The 19,808-nt window shown below is 40.1% G+C and overlaps 1 protein-coding gene across 1 annotated transcript in view; it reads left to right on the top strand.

Moving 5' to 3' along the window:
- Man2a1 (mannosidase alpha class 2A member 1) overlaps positions 1–19,808 on the top strand; it is a 163,001-nt gene that overhangs the window by 22,505 nt on the left and 120,688 nt on the right. Inside the window, exons 2-4 of the mRNA XM_038339431.2 lie at positions 2,236–2,487; positions 4,572–4,716; positions 15,689–15,860. Of these exons, the coding sequence (XP_038195359.1) occupies positions 2,236–2,487; positions 4,572–4,716; positions 15,689–15,860 (569 nt within the window). The remainder of the gene's footprint in view (positions 1–2,235; positions 2,488–4,571; positions 4,717–15,688; positions 15,861–19,808) is intronic.

Below are 19,808 nucleotides of genomic sequence, written 5' to 3'. Positions count from 1 at the left end.
CCAAAGCAAACTCCCCTCCCGACAAGATAGCTCCAGAAGGATGCATTCAAATCTGGCACCCACACGCAGTACCTCTAAAAGCTCTGCGAGTCCACTAAAGCCTCATTTTAGGGAGATGTGTGAGGCAGACCTGAAGTTCTGAGTCCACTCGGGTTGGGAACTTGCTTGACTGCGGCATCTGTGGTGAGCAGGCCCCATTGGAGGGATGATTGTTTCCAGTACTGGAACTCAGCAGGGTGAGTCATAGCGATTTCAGGAAGTGGCTCCAGTCTGCTGTGCTGTGATAATGCGTGAAGGAATGTCTCCATTTGCTCCACACGATGTTTAGGAAGGTATGGACAGAGATGCCGTGCGTTTGACTCTTAAACATTTTTATGTTGGGGGTTTGGACTTGGGGCTACAGCTGGAGGTAGCTTTTCATTTATTTGTAACATCACCTAGCTTTCCCACTTGGAGAATGAAAGTTTCAGTAGGTTGGACGTGGTTCTGTCAGCTCCCAAGCTGTGTTGAAAGCCACAGTTTCGGATAACTGTGATTTTGCACCCTTCCTCCCCCATGTGCCCAGAGCTGGAGGGAGGGGCATGACACACCACACCCAGTGTGGCAGGTCTTCATCTTGCACGTGTGGCTTGTTAGGGCCAAATACCACGCCTTTGCAAGCCTCAGCTGCTTACAGGATCTCACCGCATAGCTCTTGCTGGCCTAGAACTTGCGAGGTAGACCAAACTGGCCTTGAAGTCGCAGATATCCTCCTGCCTCTGCCTCCTCTCTCTACTGTTTTTTACTACTGTATTTATTTATGTGCTTGTGTAAGTCAGAGAACAAGTTCCAGGAGTTGAGCTTTCTCCTCCTGCCATTTGGGTCCTGGGGATCAAGGTCAATGTACCAAGCTTGGTGGCACACCCTGGGTATTCCTGCTTTTTGTAACAATATTTTCACTATTTTGATACTTTCCTGGAAATAACCATCTTTATATTTTTATTATTTTATTTTATTTTATTTTTTGTTGTTGTTAGGGTAACGAGATGGCCCAGTGTTTGAGAACACTGGCTGCTCTTTCAGAGGACCTGTGTCCAATTCCTAGTACCCACAGGACAGGTCCCAAGTGTCTGTAACTTCAATTCTAGGAGATCTGATGCTGTCTTCTGATCCACAAGGGCACGTGGCACACACAGGCAAAACACTCAGGCACATAATAAAAATGAAAATCAAGAAGGATTTTCTTTTTCAATTTTTAGCAGCTAAAGTCATGAAACATCATGATTGTTTCTACCCCGTGATGATCGACTTTAGAACATTTTGGTGGTTTTTTTTCTCTTCCTCTTTCCTTTTTGCCTTTCTGATAATGGAAGTTAATTGTTCTCCATGGAGATAAATATTATTTTAAACCCTAAGATGAGCTTTTTGGGACCTGGTGCACAGGCTTTTGTATATGTGTGCTGGTGTGCGTGTGTGTGAGTGTTTATGTCTGTGAATGCGTGCATGTGTGTGTTCTTACAATGTCATATATTCAAAGACATCAGTATATACCTTAGGTGTTTTTGTCTTCCCACTGTGTGCCATTATGCCCAACCCTGGGCTTTCTGTTTAGAACTATTGTCTAGAAACATGACAGATGCGTGCACATCTTTCCTATACTGGGAACTGAGTACATGGGGTGGGAACAAAGTCAGAGATGGTTCCTCTTGCCATTAGCTGCTCTGTTCTGTAAAACAAGATTGTTGGGATGGCAAGCCTCTGAATGTGGGGATCAGTTAACACCACCACCATGCCCTGAATGTCACACAAGCGAAATAAAAGCATCCCCAATGATGTGGTAGGGCACACTTGTGTCTATTGCAGTTAAAAGTTGATGAACTGATTTTTATTTGGTTTGGCCAATATTTGTTAAGGGCTAAAGTGGTATAATCTTGTTCAGTTTCTTTGTTTTTCTGACTCGGCAAATTAACTCCAATCTATTTTTGCTTAAATTTAAAATCTCCCTCATGAATATAGCATGTGACAGTGTTCGTGATTCTGGAGACCTGAACAGGAAACAGTCCCCAAATAGCGTGGTCATTCTCTTGTACTTTTTAAATATGTTTGGATAAAGATGGCGGCTACAGAGTGGTGGTTCAGTCCCAGCAGCGCTTCCATTGTGCGTCTGTGCTCACAGAAGTGGGAAGGGCAAGTGACTGTGTAGTTTGGTGGAACCACAATCACGGTTCATATAGCTACCTCTTTCTTTTCTTTCAGGGCCAGCTTTCAATATTGCAAGAGAAGATAGACCATTTGGAGCGCTTGCTAGCTGAAAATAATGAGATCATCTCAAATATCAGAGACTCAGTCATCAACCTGAGCGAGTCTGTGGAGGACGGTCCGAAAGGTTCACCGGGCAACGGCAGCCAGGGCTTGGCACGCCTGCTTTCCTCACAGTCAGCCCTCCAGGCTGACCCCAACGACTGTTTGTTTGCCTCACAGAGTGGAAGTCAGCATCCAGATGTGCAGGTAATGGAGAGTCACTGATAGCCAGCGACTTTTTTGCTTGTTTTCAGAGTCACTTTTGTGTCTGTTCTTTTTCGGCAACATTTTAAGCTCTGGGCTCTGGTTTCTCCTTTTGCCGAGATCTCTTTGTTCTCACCATCATTTTGCTTTGTTGGTGGTGTAATCCACTCCTCCTGTGCTTCTGTCTATTTTCTTCGGAACCCCACCATTTCGCTTGCTTTACTGTCTTTTTATCTACTGTAGATAGACTGTATCTACAGTCACATTCCAATGTCACTCTGCACCTTCCCTATGCAGCATCAGAGTAGATATTTGGAGAAAGATCCTCCGGTAAGGCAGGGAGTAATCTAGAGCTGTACTTTCCACTATGGGGAGTGCCCTCCACACATGGCTGCAAGCACTCACAATGTTGCCCTTTGATTTGAGATGCACTCTGAAAGTTTGTAATGGAAACACAGAGTGTTCTGGCCTTCGTGTGTAAAGTGTCTTTATTTTTGTATTAATTATAGGTTGGTTTGATAATACCATGGGTAACTTAGATAAAATCTATAATTAAAATTTTATTGTTTTCATTTTATTAGATTATTTAAGATTGCCATGTTGGACTTGAACTCTTTCATTTGGACAACCTGTTCTAGGGGTAATGGAACTGAAAATCCAGAGAGGGGGTAGAACTTGATATACTCTTGAGGCCATGGCTCTCAGGCCAAGCTGCCAGCAGGAAACAGTGCAGCTGGCCAGGCCCTGTACCCATACCCTCATGGTTAGCTAATGTATGGGCAGATCCTGGTGGGGCCAGAGTCCTGGGCTTTCCAGGTTACCTGTTTCCTTGGGGCTTGGTTTCGTTTTGTTTCTTACTGAGTTCTTTTTTGTACCACCTTTGTCCACTGTGGTAGGGGGATGGCAAAATGGCAGGTTCATTTGTTGTTGTGTTTGTTTGGTCTAAACGTGGGCTGTTTTTACTGGGGTTGCAGAGCCCCTATGCCTGTGTCAGAGGGAGGAGGGAGAATGTTTACTATAGGGCTGAAGAAGAAGGGATTGGCAGTTCCTCCTAATGCTTCCCTCTGCCCAGCTGTGCTCCACAGATTTTCTGCCTTATCCTTGGAGTCTTAGTTTTATTCATTCAAGGCATGAGTCCCAAAACAAGAGATAGTTATTGTCTTAAACTACTTCATGATCACGTTACTTAATTTTCTGATATTCTTATTTTTTGTGATATTTTATATTAATATATAGTTTTTGTAGCCTGTCAAGTTTTAACAATTTAAATGTTTTTGGTTGTGTGGTCACGTTTAGTATCTCAGAGAATATGAAGGATAAAAGTCAAGTTTTGTGTTTTGGGTGGGACACTGTTTTTTTCCTTTATGTCCAAAATGAATTATTATCTACAAGGAATTATGCATTCAGAAGCTAGACGACATTTACTTGGTTTTTGAGATGAGGTCTCATTTTGTGGTGACCTTCCTGCCTTAGCGTTGTGTTGGGACTGTAGGTATACACTGCTACACCTGGCTGTAGAAACACATTGGACTACTTAAAGTTAAATCTCAGTTTAAAAAATTTCATTCCATGTGTATTTTAGAATAAAAAAAATAAATATAGCATTTGACAAATAGAAAAATACACTTGAGTTCTCAGTCAGATACAGACTTAGAAGGTAGCTGAGGCTGATTATGAAGCTGATGCCCCAAGTGAGGTAAGAAGTTGTGTTGAGGATGTATTTGCAAATGTTGAAATATTTGGTCATAACCAAACTTCACGAGAAATCTTTTGTTGCATTTCTGTTTTCCTGTTAAATCACACTGGCACTAAAAGCAAAAGGAGGAATTCTAATAAATGAATGAAATCATATTTATCAAAAGCAGATGGGGCGGGCTTACTTATGAGGGTACTTATGTAGCACAATTAGCCTTTCAAGCCTTTGAATGATTTTGGCCTTAAAAATTTTAATTGATTTTTTATATAGTTTTATTTGATTATATATTGATAAAAGAAACAGCAAAGAATATCTTTTAGCAAATATTGACCAGCCTTAAGTATAGCTTAATCATGGTTAAAGTTTAACTATTTTTCTTTCATATTTTTAGATGTTGGATGTTTATGATCTGATTCCTTTTGATAACCCAGATGGTGGCGTTTGGAAGCAAGGATTTGACATTAAGTATGAAGCTGATGAGTGGGACAGTGAGCCCCTTCAAGTTTTTGTGGTACCTCATTCCCATAATGACCCAGGTAAAGGCCGCACTCCCTAATAGCTCTGACAAGCTTGCCCAGCACCCGTGCCCCGTAATGAGGGTCCGGTCAATTTCCTGTCTCTCTGACCTCATAGTGGTCTTCTTAGATCCCATCCTCATTGTACCAATTTATGTGCCGTTACCAGGTAGGACTTGTAGAGCAGGAAACAATGATAAACACAAGAAGGATTTTGGGGACATACATTTCAGGGTACTGTGGTTTATTTTATTTGCTTCTGGTGAAATATTGCATGGGAGGGCTGGAGGCCTAGTAATGAGTTAAGAGCACTTATCATTCTTGACAAGACCCAGATCAATTTCAGACCCCGCATGGTGGTTCACAACCATCGTAATTCCAGTTCCAGCAGATGCCTAACCCTCTTCTGATGTCAGCTGGTCTGGGGTATGCACGTTGACGAGCAGGCAAAGTGTTCATACATATAAAATAAAATAAATCTAACATGTTAAAAAAATACTTCATGAGAGAATCACTTTCTCCTGTAAATTCCACTTCCAAAAGGTAGAGTGTTCATTGGAAGATTTGAGTCTTTAACCCAGAGAAGTAGAAGCAGTGGTTTGGGAGCTTTGGTGGAGGGGTCTAAGTCCTAGCCTGGGCCCGTAGACCAAGATGACTTTAGGCAGGTCACTTAATCCCTCAGTGGATAAGGTTTTTATCCAGAAGAATTAGGATGATAGTATCTTCCCAGGATGAGATGTAAAGGAACCCTGCGTGACACCAAGATAGCTGTGATTATTGTAATTACTGTTATTTCCCACGAAGGCTTTTATTTGTCGAGACCAGTGATCCCCCTCCCCCAAGGTAAGGGGAAATTGCTATAATTTCAGCGGCGCACGTGATTAGATGTGCGTGCTTACTGGTGTGAACACACAGCACAGAGTGAGAGCCCAGTGAATTTAGTACAGTAGTTCTTGAGGCTGAATTTCTAAACACTTTTTTGAAAGAATTCACCGAGCTTGTGTTTCTTACCTTTCTCAAGAACCTCATTCTCTCTAGCTTGCCTCTTACTTTCAAGGATTTTTTTTTTTGTAACTCACATCTGCATGCGTGACTCACCTTCTTCCATCCTTTACTAGTTTACTGAACGCTCTCTTTCCGATGTCCTCTTCCTGTGATGTAAGTGCAACTCGCAGCTTCGGGTCTGACCGCGATTCATCGCTTTTCTCTTTTGGTTTCTCCGAAGTCTTTTTTCCGCCATTTCCCCTTCCCTCTGTGCTCAGTTCCCACCGGCTCCCTTCCTCGTTGCTCTGTGACTTAAGCACTCAACCATAATATTAAAAGTCGTGGTTTACCAGGCAGGCTGCTGAGTGTTTTGCAAATAGCTGATGCCGAGGAGAGGAGGTTGGTGGCACCCATCACGGGAAAGGTGCTATCATCTTGTCACGGTGACACAGCAGTGAGAGTACTGGGATCCCTCATGTCGTGCTCACCTGCGTTTCTCTCTCGAGTAAACCCGCGTGACAAAGCACACGTGTCTCCTCTTGCCTATGGCTGATTCTCTGTCTAATACTAGGCACGGAGTAACTTGCAAATATGGAAGCTCTTCTCTGGGCTGTCTGTATTCCTTGACTGTAGGCACACACCGTACGCATACCCACACTGCACATATGCACGAGTTTAGAAATATACAGTGTTTGTACTGAGCCTACTCACTCAGGGCTAGGGCTTTGTCTCACCTACTGCCTCTTGTGGTCCAGCTAGACCAGCAACCCACACCTGGCGCCTCTTCTCGGTTCTGCTCCCAAGTCATTGCAATAATAATCGACTCTCTAGGTTAGGGTCAAACACTTGGCCTATTGCTTGTCTCATGTTTTGCATTAACTCCCATCTTTTCTGTGTCTCCCTATTTCTATCTCTTTAAGAAGCATTTTTTTGACAACGCTCTTTGCACTCTGTAGAGTAACAGCAGTATTAAGTTCTTTGAGGGCAGAGATTTCTTAGATTCCCCGTTTGTTTGCATTATAGTTCCAGCTGTAGTATGCTGTTTTGTGCGAGGACATCCATAATAACTGTTTCTGACTGCAATAAATGGATCTGTCTGTTGGTATCCTAGCAACCATAGTGGACTCTTTTGTCTTAGTAGAAGATGTTAATGACCCTTACCCTAAGGCCCTTTGCCACGTGAGTTAAAAATAGTGGTCAGAAACAGACCCATTAAACCTAATGCTTCATGAAGCAAAATGATAGAGAAGAACCCACTGACTTTCTTCGTTATTTTCACGATTCGCTAGCAAAATAAAGCATTGATCACCTAAATTATCCTGCGACAAATGAAAACATTCAGATCATGAAAAATCACTGTGTTAATAGGGAGAAAACAGGAAAATATGTGCGTGTGTATTCTAAGTCAAACTACGACTGTAATGGGAAATCTTTGTAGAATACTCCCAAATGAATGTGCAATTAGGCAATTTACTTTCTAAATGAGATTTATAGAAAGTTGTTTGCATTTTCTGCAGCAATAATTTAAAACAAGCTTTGACTCAGTAGTTTGTTTCATCAGTGGGTTTATGTCTGTTGGGAATAGAAATATTTGAAATAGATTTTTAAACGAGTCATGTCTTTGTCCCTTCACAAAGAATTTATGGTGTGTATATGTACATGCATACATAGATACACACACATGTGTGCAGATTGTTTCCTTTGGGGGATGAGTTCATACTAGTAGCTAAGACAAGATACATTTTAAAAAACAGTATCTTAATAAATTTCCTAATTAAGTCTTCGAGGCCACAAGGTATATGTCATCTAGCATTCAAATGGTTTACACGAATTAGAACAGAGAAGGAGTTGTTAAGTAAATGCTGATAGCTCGTTATGGATTTGAAAAGTTTTGATGCATAGACCATGAAATTAAATATGAGTTGATGGATACATGTTCATGTTATATTTAATAAACTGATTAGAACACAATTACAGCACCTTTGTATCTACAGTCTTAATTCTTCACTTCCCACTAGTTAAACTGCCAAAATATTTAGTTAATTTTCCTTCAAAGAAATCCCAGTGTGTAGAGAAAAGATAAGGTAGACTGGTTGGAAGTGTGCACAGCATCTTGTCACGGAGGCAGTTTGTAAAATGCACAGTAGATTGTAATGCCCTTGTGGTGGGACTCTAAACAGTAGGGAGAGCTAGTCACTAAGTAATACCAGAAAGCAATTTTCTTTTGTGCATTTATAGCTCTTTAGAAAAAAAAATATTGATTTAATGCATGATGGGATTTTGCCCATTTTTAAAACTAGGAAAATGCATTTCTTGTGTGTTTCGTATTACAAAATAATTAGAAATAGATTTGTTTATACATCTGTGGCTAAATTTCAAAAAGACTAAAAACATGAAATCACAGTCTGAATTTCAAAGATTTTTGGTTAAATATTACACTGTTGGAATTTCAAAGTGTTTGGCCAGCTGTTGTTGGTGAATGTCTACATATATCAAAGTGGAGAAGGGAGCCAGTGAGATAGATAGACAGTGGCCAGGTGTGTGGTGTCAGCGTGGGGAGAAAGTCCAACTCTGCTTAGCTAGTGCAGGTTAAACTGTGTTCTTTGGTTCCTCAGCCCACATAGCATGAGGAAGAACTGAGGGACAGGGTTTTTTTTTTTGTCCATCCTGTACCAGGTAAGGGGAGAGTCGTATGCTAAGCCATGTTAAATGGTATAGTAAGTTGTTGGAAGCCAGTCAATGATAAATTCTCAGAGGCTGGTGAATCAAAGCTTATTCATTCTAAAATTCATGTTCTTCCCATTTGCCACCCTGTTTCTTAGGACATTTATTTAATTCAAACAGATTCTGTATCTCCTTTTTTAAATGAGGAGTAGCCAATCTAACACATTTGCCTGAATGTCTGAGTTGTTAATAAAGTTAGCAAATAAAAATTCAGGACACTTAGCCAAACTTGAATTTCTAGTAAACAATGGATAGGAATACAAGTATGTGTATTCCAAATTTTAAATCAGACATATTTATATTAAATGTTTACTTACTATTTATTTGAAATTCAGATTTAACTTGGCATCTTGCTCTTTATCTGAATGATAGCATTTGGGAATTAAATAACAGCTTTGTGGAATTCTGTGTTTAAGAGGCATCCAAAATGTGAGTGTTGAAGATTCGTTTTTAGAGGAAGAAAGATCTGGTGATTTTGGCCATTGGTGGACTTCTTTCTTGAGGAATACACATGTCAGTTGCTCTTGAGGAATGTGGGTGACCATTGTACATCTGACTGATTTCAGCCTCCATCTATTTTCTTAGCTGGAATGTGTGAGAACTCACCAATGCCCTAGTAACAAAAGCTAGTACTAATACTTAGGTCCATGTTCCAGACGTTTCCTGTCACTCTGGGCATTTTATGTGTGTTAAAACCATTACTCCACTCAGCAGCACTAAGATAATTCTATAACATTACCCTCATTTTGCAGAAAAAAGTCAGGAGAGATAATAAGAGATCTGCCGATGGCAGAGTGGACTTAGCACATGTGACATTGGCTTCTGAACCATGACTTGAGAATGGTTCTTCAATATAAAACTACCTTTCATTGGTACATTACTGAAGCCACGGGCAGAGCACATGAAGAAGTTAAGTACTGTCATGGCTAGCATCATCTACGCTAGTAATATTAAACACAAAAATGATCTTATTAACTTCATGCAAAAGTAGACACAGCATTATGCTATTTCCTATTCTTTTTTCCTTTTGATTTATTCCTGTTGAAATGGATGTCCGTGCCTTGAAATACAGGGCCTTTTTTATTGCTATGTTTTTTTTTTTTCTATGATTAGGCATGAGTTAGAAGCAGTGTTTTCCAGCTTTAAAGTGATTTCCAGAAACTGTGATGCTTTGCATAACTTGTGTGACCCTAAGTCTGAATAACCCATGTGTGTAGTGTAAGAATTGCCCATCAATGTCTTTAACATAACCCCGTCCCCCCAAACTTTAATTAGCTACTCTCTGTGTGGGGATGTGCCAGTAGATGTTCATAGAGTCCCCTTAGCAGAGAAAAGGGATAAGCTTAGCATAGATGGATAACTTCTTTGGAAGCCTGATCTCATAGTTTTTAGTATCAGATATCGAGGTATGCAGGTCTCTTAATGGGCACTTAGGCAATCAGTACGGGTGAGGATCTCAGGAATTACACAGCTGCAAGACGAGCCCACCCTCAGCTATTCTAAGGGGTAATGCAGCTCACTTCTGTGGTGTGGGGTGACGTTTCCAACATAGGCCTCTCAGATGCATTAAAAAGCCCCATATCTCAAACAGTGTTACAGGAGTGAAGCTGATAGGCTTGGAAAACTATTAGATGATGCTGAGCCACCGAGAACGAAAGGTTATCTTCCTTCAGAAACCTGAGTTCAAAGCGTCTAGAATTTTAGAGGAATCAGCAGGTTTGTAGGTTTGCAGAGTCTTTGGAGGAGCCTCAACCTCATTTTTGGCACTCGGCATATCCTGGAAACTTTACTTCAGGCACGAAGTTCTCTTAACTTCACCTGGATGCCCTCTTGAATCCTTTGCCCCGTTTTGACTCCACTCTGTAACCATTTTAAACAGAGCTACAATTATCTTGCTTCCTGTTCTTCTGTTTCAACTTTACATTTTACTTTGTGCCTAGCGTTCTTATTGTGTCTACAGTGTGTGAGCAATGATAGAAAGCCTTAACTCCCCTCCTCTGTGTTCCTTTAAGACAAGACAATGTTTAGAAGATGTTTAGTAGCTCACTGCTATTGTTATTAAATTGCTTTCCATGGTCTGGTCATGTGTCCTGCAGTGTACAATGCTCACCTGGTTGCGCCCCAGCTCACTTAGTGGCTTATTGTTTGCCCATGTGCTCTTGCCCCTGTCCGACGCTGCACATGCTAAGACTTTTGTTGTCCTGCTAGGGCCCCGCTCTCTCTATTCCCTCGGCTTGTTGTTCTGATATTCTCTGTGGAATCTGTTTTTATTTAGCTTTGCCTTATGGACTTACTTAGCCCTCATTAGTTCCTCAATACGTGTTTGGATGAGTAAACTGGAATGTTAATTAAAGATCTTCCAGTTTATTAGGGGGACAGAGGAACCTAATTTATAATAGAAACATTGGAATTAAAATTAATCAGCGGCGTAATCAAATAATGGTAATAACAATTAAGATTATATGCTGTCCCTCAGGTATAAGGTTGTATGTTGCAGTTTGATATTGAAGGATTAGCAAGTGATGGGAGAAACTTGTTGATCATCTGTCGATAGAAAATAACTTTATTACTAAGATAAAGAAGGTTTCTTTTAGCCGTAAACTCCCTTTGCATTACTTTTAAATTTGAGGATACTGTTAACAGTGCAGTGGAAGTAATTCAAAGTTTGAGTTGCAGGGTTTTTACGTGATTACCAGTATGTCACTTACCTCACTATAATAATTCAACTCAAAATCAACAAATTCCCAAAAGTTAGTGCTTACTTAACTTTTGAATGGAATTAATGTTATTTAAAGAAAGTGATTACAGCAGCTATGAACTTCACAAATTCAGTAATATTATTGAGAGAGGCTCCCTTTTTGGGGGGATGTATGTTCCTTATAGAGGCTTCCCCCCGCCCCCTTAAAGACAAGATGTATAGCCCTGGCTGTCCTGGAACTCACTACATAGACCAGGATGACCTGGAAGTTAACAGTGATCATCCTGCCTCTACCTTCAAAGTGCTGGGATTAAAGGTTTGCACCCACTGCGCCTGGCCTACTAGCAACTCTTAGACTTTAACTAATGGAGCAGCTTGGAGCTACTGGGCAGTGATCGTGAGGGTAGCAGAACATATTAACGTTGACTGTAGTAAGTTGTTTGGTTTCATTCTAGTTGAATAGATGTTCATATGAAGTCCATGTGCTTTTGTTTCTTTGTTCCTCTGTCAAGCAACATACTCCCTAAACTCTTAGATTCATGAGAATTGCTTGGTTTGAATTTCTAGTTGTGGTGTATGCCCAATCCTGCTTTTAAATTTTTCAGGAACTAGGGCCAGAATACACAAAGGGCACAACATTCTTTTTTACTAAATATTTAAAAGTTATAAATAAAGGAAATTGATTGTAGAGAGATGAAGAGATGAGATGGGAAGTGAGGAGAGGTGTTGGGGGCCTTCTGCTTACCTCAAGAAATAGAAGTAACTCAGGGCTCAGAGATTGAATAGGCTTCCCAGGTTGCAGTTTCTCACAGAAATGGCGTGGCGTATTTGGCCATGGCATATTCAGGAAGGGACAACCTGTGGGGTAGCCAGACTCTCTTTCCTCCCAGATGTGGGTGTGTCCCCATCCAATAGGAGCTGTGCTTGCAGATACTATATTGTTATCTACACACTGCAGATTGTCGGCCTCTTGGATACTCTCAGGCTGAAGGTCCTACTGTAGGGCTGAGCGTCCTAAAGGGGAAGGGAGGGACTTAGCAGGCTGTGAAAGTCACCTTGGGGCTGTTGGACTCTCACTTAGTGGGCAGGGCACACTCCGAGTGGGCAAATTCTTTGCTCTGGGGTACTGTCGTAGAGAGAGGTATGGCCAGTGGGATAATGAGGAAATATTTCTGGAGCCCTGTTCTCTGGCCAGGCGCCTTTTGGCCAGGTATGGGGTGGGGGTGGGGTGTAGGATGGGGAGGGGTGGGAGGGTAGTACCTTGTATGAAAGGCAGTGTCGCTTGAGAGGATTCTTCTCCAGGCTTCCAAGCTATGATCCGGAGTTCAAAACATGAAACACAGCTTGCCAGTGACTAGGAAACGCTAGACTGCTTCACTGCACATAAAATAGACAGCTGGGCTTTTAACATTGCTAGTTTTTTTTTTTTAATTGTAAACTTAAAACAATGGCATTGAATTGGGATTTATACCTTCTTCATTTAACTAATTTTTCACTCATTTTAGTTTCTTTCTAGCTAATTTAAAGTAGCTGTTAGTTCTTATATGGGCGACAACATTGTTGGAGTGAAAATGGATAAAAAGAAACGTATTCTTAATATGGTTCTAGTCCTGGTTCAGTTTCTTGTGTATTAAATGGGAAGAGGAAGGCTGTGAATTGACCGCTTACGTAAATGAACCTGAAACTCTGTGTCCTCAGATTATTAAATCTAGAGGTAGGAATATAATTTCACATCACAAAAATTCATCCCATGCAGCTTTGCATAAAACATTATCTTTCTGATTGGTCTCCCGTTAATATGCAAGTGTAGTTTTTCTAGTAATTTAGAGGAAGAAAGACCCAATTCAGAGTAAAAGGGAATACTTGATTAGTCTATTGTATAAGAGCAATAAAAGCTAATTTACTGTTATATTGCTCAATATTGAAAGCTGCAAGAAACTCTCTTCGTTCTTTATTCATTAATTATGCTATATTGTAGCAGTATTAGTATCAATTATAGACAGGTTTTATGGAAGGCTTTTACGTTGACATCTCTGAGTTGTATTTTGCCTCACGTAAATATCTTTGACATATTTTCTGCCTGATTGTTGAAGGGCGAATGAAGTGTTGAAGGCAGAGTGGATGAATCAGTCACTGTAGTTTCTCTATGAAAATTCTTGTGATAAACTGTCTTTGGAATTCAGGGATCTCTGTTAGTAGCAAGTTCCAGCTGTTGGAAATGCGTAGTTGTAATTTTACAAGGGTCTTTCACCTATTGATGAGAAAATAGTTGTCCGTCTTAGTTTGCCTTTTATGCCAGATTATGGGGTTTGTTTTTGTTTTTAATTAATGTTGGAGGGTTTACACTGTCCGGAGTTCCTCAGTTTTGTTCATACGCAAGTAACTGACCTTTGCTAAAATTCAGGCAAGAGGGACATGTGACATTTGAGAGATGATAATTCTAATTGAGCCCTTCAGGGAGTTTTAGTGCTCCTTGTTCTGCACATATATGATGATGGCACAGAAGTGCATTTGCTTTGACATCTGTGAATTCAGGTTAATCTTGTGCTGTGTAGGTAGATAGAGAATGTTAAATCAAGCATTGTGATACTAGTTGATAAATCAGCATTGTGATCTTTAGTTTTTGGAAAGCAGTAGCTCTCGATCTCAGGCTGCATATGTCTCCCAGTCCATGACAGAGCACCACAGACTGAGTGGCTTCCAAGAATCAGGCTAGAGACTGGAAGGTTTTTGGCCTCTATCCTTGGCTTTTGGCTTTAATGACCTTCTTCCTCATCTTCCTGGCCAGGTTTCTCTGTATGTGCCTGGGTCCTAATATTATTTAAGATTAAGAACCATCTTCCTTACTTTATTTTACATGAATTAACCATTTAAAAACCTTATCTCCAATACAATCACATTCTGAGGCAGGAGGAGTTAGGATTTCGTCTGTCAGAGAAATGCCTTTTTACATTTTGCCTTTCCCTCATTTGCTTGTACAAATGGTCAAGGCCAGGCTGTTGACAGAAGAAAAAAAACCTCCCAAGTACTCTATTATTCTTCAGGTTCTGTGTTACATCTTCCAAGCTTAGTCTTGAGTACTCATACCTTTAGGCTCAAGATTGTTGGGATGGACATCCTCATTTAGGAGTAGACTGCTATTTCTTTGCTCCTCTCTGGGAATCCAGGTATAGGTCATGGCCCTGTGCCAGTCTTGGGTTAGTACCCTGATAAAACACGGCGGGATTTCTTGCACACCACTCTTGCACAAGAGATGTTGGAGTTTTGCTGAAGGCAAAGGCTTTTTAGTCTAACATGGGAAAGTTATTTCATCCAGAAAGCATTCTTTGATGACAAACCAGCTCAAATGTACCCTAGGTTGAGAAAGTCGTAGAACAAAACTTGACATTGTATTCCTGTTTGACTCCTCGTGACACACCTGAATATCGCAGGTGCCCAACAACTGGGAGAGATTCTCATAGATGCAGTGCCCTTTTCAGACGCATCTGTTTCAGAGTACCCTGTTAAAACAAGTGGATCATATGCTCTTCCCCATCAAGGGCTTTCTCTTTTCTTTCTTCCCTAGCAAGCACAATATCGACTGAGTTTTAAGTTAATCATAGGCAAACAGAAGTACTGTTTGGACTCGCTCTCCTTCATGTCTCTTGAATGTGTGGATTTTGGTAGCAGCTGGACAGTAGTCCAGCTTGGAAGTAGCAGTTCTCCTCCCTTTAAGATTGTAGTCATGGGAACATATCATCCTCCACAGGGTCCATTCTGTCTGTCACCAGTCTGTGTAATTGGTGGCCACGTGGATTGTAGCCGTGGGCATTTTAGTCATCCATCTGGTAGACCTGTGAGTCTTGTTAATGTTTCCTGTTATGTCAAGTCTAATGATTTGGGGGAATAATTTCCAAGTTATTTGGGGAGTAGTAGGATAAATTAGGGAACCAAGTTCTCTTCTTGGGGGAAAACATTAACATGTTCACATTTGTTGTTTATTTAGTTACTTTGTGCTCCTAGACAGTTGCATGATGGGAACAAATGCCTGTGTTTAGGCAGAATGCTATGCTCAATATTCTTATCAGCTCTGTAATCACTGTTTGCTTTGCTGGGAATGTCAGGGCCTAGCTTGAATTTGCCTTGCTTTGTTTTAGCTTTTACTTATTGGGTGGGTGGGGATTTCTGAGGTATGATGAAAGGGTGCTATTCTAATCCCAAATTATGAGAATACTTGTTAGTACTATTTAGATTTTTAAATCTAGGATAACAAAAGTCCATGCCTGGCGTTAAGTAATTGAATTAATTGTTACATAGCAATAACTGCCTTTTTTTTTTTAAAAAAAAAAAGGCTTAGTTCATTGTTTTCATTTATGTCTGAATTTTTGTCAGTGTCTGAATATTTCATCATTTCAATGGCAATAGGTTTTTACTTCCCTGTCAACTAAAAGAGAATTTTATTGATTGAGCATACTGTTCGCTTTTAAGATGTGGGTTTTATTTGAACAAAAGAGCTAAGGGTATCCAATAGTAATTCGGTGGAACGGGACTAAGTTGAAATCAGTCATATCAACTGGACCTTTGTGGTGTATTTGTGTCTTGATTTAGGTTGGTTGAAGACTTTCAATGACTACTTTAGAGACAAGACTCAGTATATTTTTAATAACATGGTCCTAAAGCTGAAAGAAGACTCAAGCAGGAAGTTTATATGGTCTGAGATCTCCTACCTTTCAAAGTGGTGGGATATTATAGATATTCCGAAGAAGGAAGCAGTTAAAAGGTTTGTCTCAAAACTTTTTGTTTTAATTTAGTAATATTAAAGATCCATAACAAATGTAGTATTTTTAGAAGGTGAACGTTTAGCTTTTTTTTTTTTTTGGTGCACTTTTAGCTTTATAGCTGAACTTGAGTATGATCCACATCTTATTTGCATTGATTTTAGTCCATCCCTGAGAAAGGAATGCAAAGTCTTTCCACTGAAATCCGTATGTTCATCCCCTGTCCTAGAAATGGGCTTGCTAGGTCAAAGGAGTTGTTATTGTAAGGGCCTTTCAGTAGGGCCATTGCTCAGTTTTCTAAATATAAATGTGCCAGTGTTTCTTCCTCTTTTCACTATGTAATTTTTGAAAACCATGGCTAACCTATCTGAAAAAGCATTTGCTTTTATTTTTTGCTAATAATTTTCTCATATGAACAATGGTTGTTGGTTTCTGGTTTTGTTTTGGGAGCTTGGCTCATATTCTTTTTTTACTGATTTGTGAGGATATATCTATTGAAGATTTCATTTTCTAATTAGTTCATGATAGACAGATCAATTTTTTATGAAGTCAAATTGTTAATCTTTTTTCTTTTGCTGTTTTGTCTGCTGCCAGAGTTAGGTCTTCCTCAACCCACAGTTAAGGTAAATAGTTCATTTTTTCATCCACCATGTTAATTTTTTTTTAAATCCTCAGTTCTAAAACTCTTACTTAATGATTTGAAAGTTGGTCTTTGGGGAGGCTCTCTGATCCAAGTGCATTTGTTCTGAAGAGTTAGGCATTGTCCGGGATTACTGCTCATTGTCCCCGAAGAGCTCTTGATAAAGTAGTCACTGCACTGAGTATTGCCAGTCGTGACAGATACTCCTCTCTGCAGCTCTATGAAGTATGCTCTTGCTGTACAGTCCAGGGCACTGGCTCACTGAGGGGTCACTAAACTGTACGTGACAGGACTGGTGCTCCACCCTGCCCAGGCTGTCCACCTGCTGAGTCCTTTGTACACATGGCGCTTCTTTGAGGTTGTTTATTAAAAAACTCTTTCTATTTATTATTATTATTATTTTATTTTATGTGCACTGGTGTTTTGCCTGCATGTATATCTGTCATGTGAGGGTGTTAGATCTTGGAGTTACAGACAGTAGTGAGCTGCCATGTAGGTACTGGGCATTGAACTGGGTCCTCTGGAAGAGCAGTCGGTGCCCTTAACTGCTGAGCCATCTCTCCAGCTCACTTCACTGAGTTTTAATGTGTCCATCTTTTTCTACTGATAGAAAGTATCATCTTTAGTGTACTAAAATATTCACAGGCTTGGGCCTTCTGTTCTGTTTGATGGATTCTGATGACTTTTGTCTAAAATTATTGGAATTTTATAATGTTTTAAAAACTGGCAGTTTAAATCTTGTCTTTTTGTATTGAAAAGCCTTTTAATGAGTAACAGTTTAATTTTCCCAACGGGTTTTAGAATTAATTTAAGTTTCTTCCTACCTCATCAGAAAGTATCTTTAGATTTTAATAGATTGACACGAACATTTGAGGATAATTTGAGGAAAATTGATGACTATCATATTCATTGGAGAGTATTTTTTTCTCACTGGTAACAGGCTCACATGGTTGGTTAGGAGAGAGACACAGGTTTTGAGGACAGGGGAATAAATAGACTGGAGAGCTACCGTGGTCATAGGAGAAGCCACTCTTCCTCCATAGGCATGTGCTGCCATAGCAACCAGGGTCGACAGGATCCAGTTAACACAAGAGAATCTGCAATCTGCAATTCCAAAGTGTTATATAATGTATCTTGACTTTCTAAGTGGAAATATTAGCAATGCTTTAGATTAACATCATGCTCTCGCTCCTTCACACGTGGGGCAGAGGGGAGAACAGACAGAGACATGCAAACATAGAGAGGAAACGAGGGAGGGGAGAGAGAGAACACCAAACAGCATACTGAATCCATAGATTAGATCTAGCTACCCTTTGGTACCTTTTAAAAATTTGGACTCTTAGAAAGTTACATAGAACTGGTGAATGCTCTATGAATTTTTAATTCTTAAGAACTAAGATTTAAGAAGATTTTTGTTTGTTTACATCTTACTCACTGATACATATTTTATAAAATATAAGAGAAATTTTATTGAAATTGCTTAAATTTGATGAGTTTATCCCATTTATAGTTATTTTTTGTTTTCAGAATTGATTATCTGATTTTTTTAAATTCATTTTAAAATTAGACTGGTGAAAACTTTTCATTACTTTTGCCCATAATGCCAAGAATGAATTTGTAGTTTGCTGGGTATTACCCTCTTTCTTTTCTTCTTTTTCTCTTTCATGATTCCTTCTCCCTGCTTACACTAGTGTTAAATGAACAGTCCATTTATCCTAATAGACAGTACACTTCTGCCTGCTTTCCTTTTATCACTATTTTAACTAACTAGTGTTGTCTTTCCCCCCTCATTTTCTCATTCTATTATTCCTACTCAGCAGCTATAGTTAACAGTTGTGGCTTTTTTTTTTTTTCTGACTTGAATGCTAGAGAATACTTCGCAACCTGAAGTGCTATTTTCCAAGTGTCTAGTTAGCTTGAATCTCTAGTGGCCTGAGAGTGTGGGCTCTACTAGCTTCATTCAGATGTGCCACCTCAGTATATGACCAGTGATGAACCTTATATTGGTACCTGAAGAGGGGAGTGTGTTAAACTGCATTTTGATGAGTATGTGTTTTATAATTATTGTTCTCACCTGGGTACAGTCAGGTCTTCTGCTGTGCCACATAACCATTCCTAAATTATGCAAAATTGCACAATGCAAGTACAGGGGTTGTGAAAAAATAGGTAAGGGTGAGATGGCTGAACATTCAATAATCTCCTTAATGACACCGAAAGAACCCAGAAAGGGATGCCCAATAAAGGTACCGGTCCAGTTTGCCTATGTAGATTCAATTAGGTAAGAGTTGCATACCTGTTATGAAAAACATGTCAACTTATTTTGTATCAGATCTGGAGTGTGCTGGTATTTTGGGTATCCTGCCCGAGTAGGACAGAGCGATGTTATTGTGAAATTGTGGCAAGTGTGTTCTCTGAGATCCATTGTAACGTTGCACAGAGGGTGTGTGCATGACTTGCTTCATGATGAGCCGAGGGAGCTGGTTGATACCCACGTGTGTAACCCAGCAGGCCTGGGTTCAGCTAGGCACAGCCATCCGCCTTCATCTACTGCTTCACAGGGAATAAATTGTACAAAGGCATTGCAAGTTTTTTTCACTGATTAGATCAATCATCACCTTGGAACAAATTTTTTCCTACATTGATTTGCTTGTTTTTTGGTTTATGTGTTGTGTGCGCATGTGGGCATGCAGAGGTCAGAGGACAGACCGTGGGAATTAGTTATCTCCATCATGGTTCCTAGAGATGTAACTTGGGTCACCAGTCTTGACAGTAAGCACCTCTACACACCGAACTATCTCTCCGGCCCAGATTCTCATTTCTAAAGCAAGTATTCATAGCAGAATGGACAGGATTTATTGGTACTGTTTACTTGCCAGCTTCCCTTCGTCTCCTCTTTTCCCCCTTGATCCTTTTGCTCACTTCTTCATCCATCCATCCATCTACCCACCAACCAGGCAGTCCTGAAAGTCAGGTATAGGGCAAGAATTGAAAAGCTCTGGGCACTCCCTGGCTATTGATTCTTCAAGAATCAATCATCTGTTTCAGCATTGAAGAGCTGGTTTTCCTTTGAATGACTAGTATTGCTGTCACTACCCCTTTGTTGTTCCTTTTGACTGGAAAGGCAGCCAGTTTGGAATTAAGTGTGGAAAGGCTGCCTGGGTTCAAATCCTGACAATCTTCATTACTTTTGGGCAAGTCACTTAATTTTTCTGTGTTGTGGTGTATTTGTCAAATGGATTTAACATTGGGATCAAGCCTGTTAGGTTTTTTTTTTTATGAGGATTGAATTAATATAAATATGATGATTAAC

The sequence above is a fragment of the Arvicola amphibius genome, chromosome 8, assembly GCF_903992535.2.
Source record: "Arvicola amphibius chromosome 8, mArvAmp1.2, whole genome shotgun sequence".
NCBI lineage: Eukaryota > Metazoa > Chordata > Mammalia > Rodentia > Cricetidae > Arvicola > Arvicola amphibius.
Note: the sequence above shows the minus strand (reverse complement) of the source record. Positions and strands in the feature narration are given on the sequence as shown.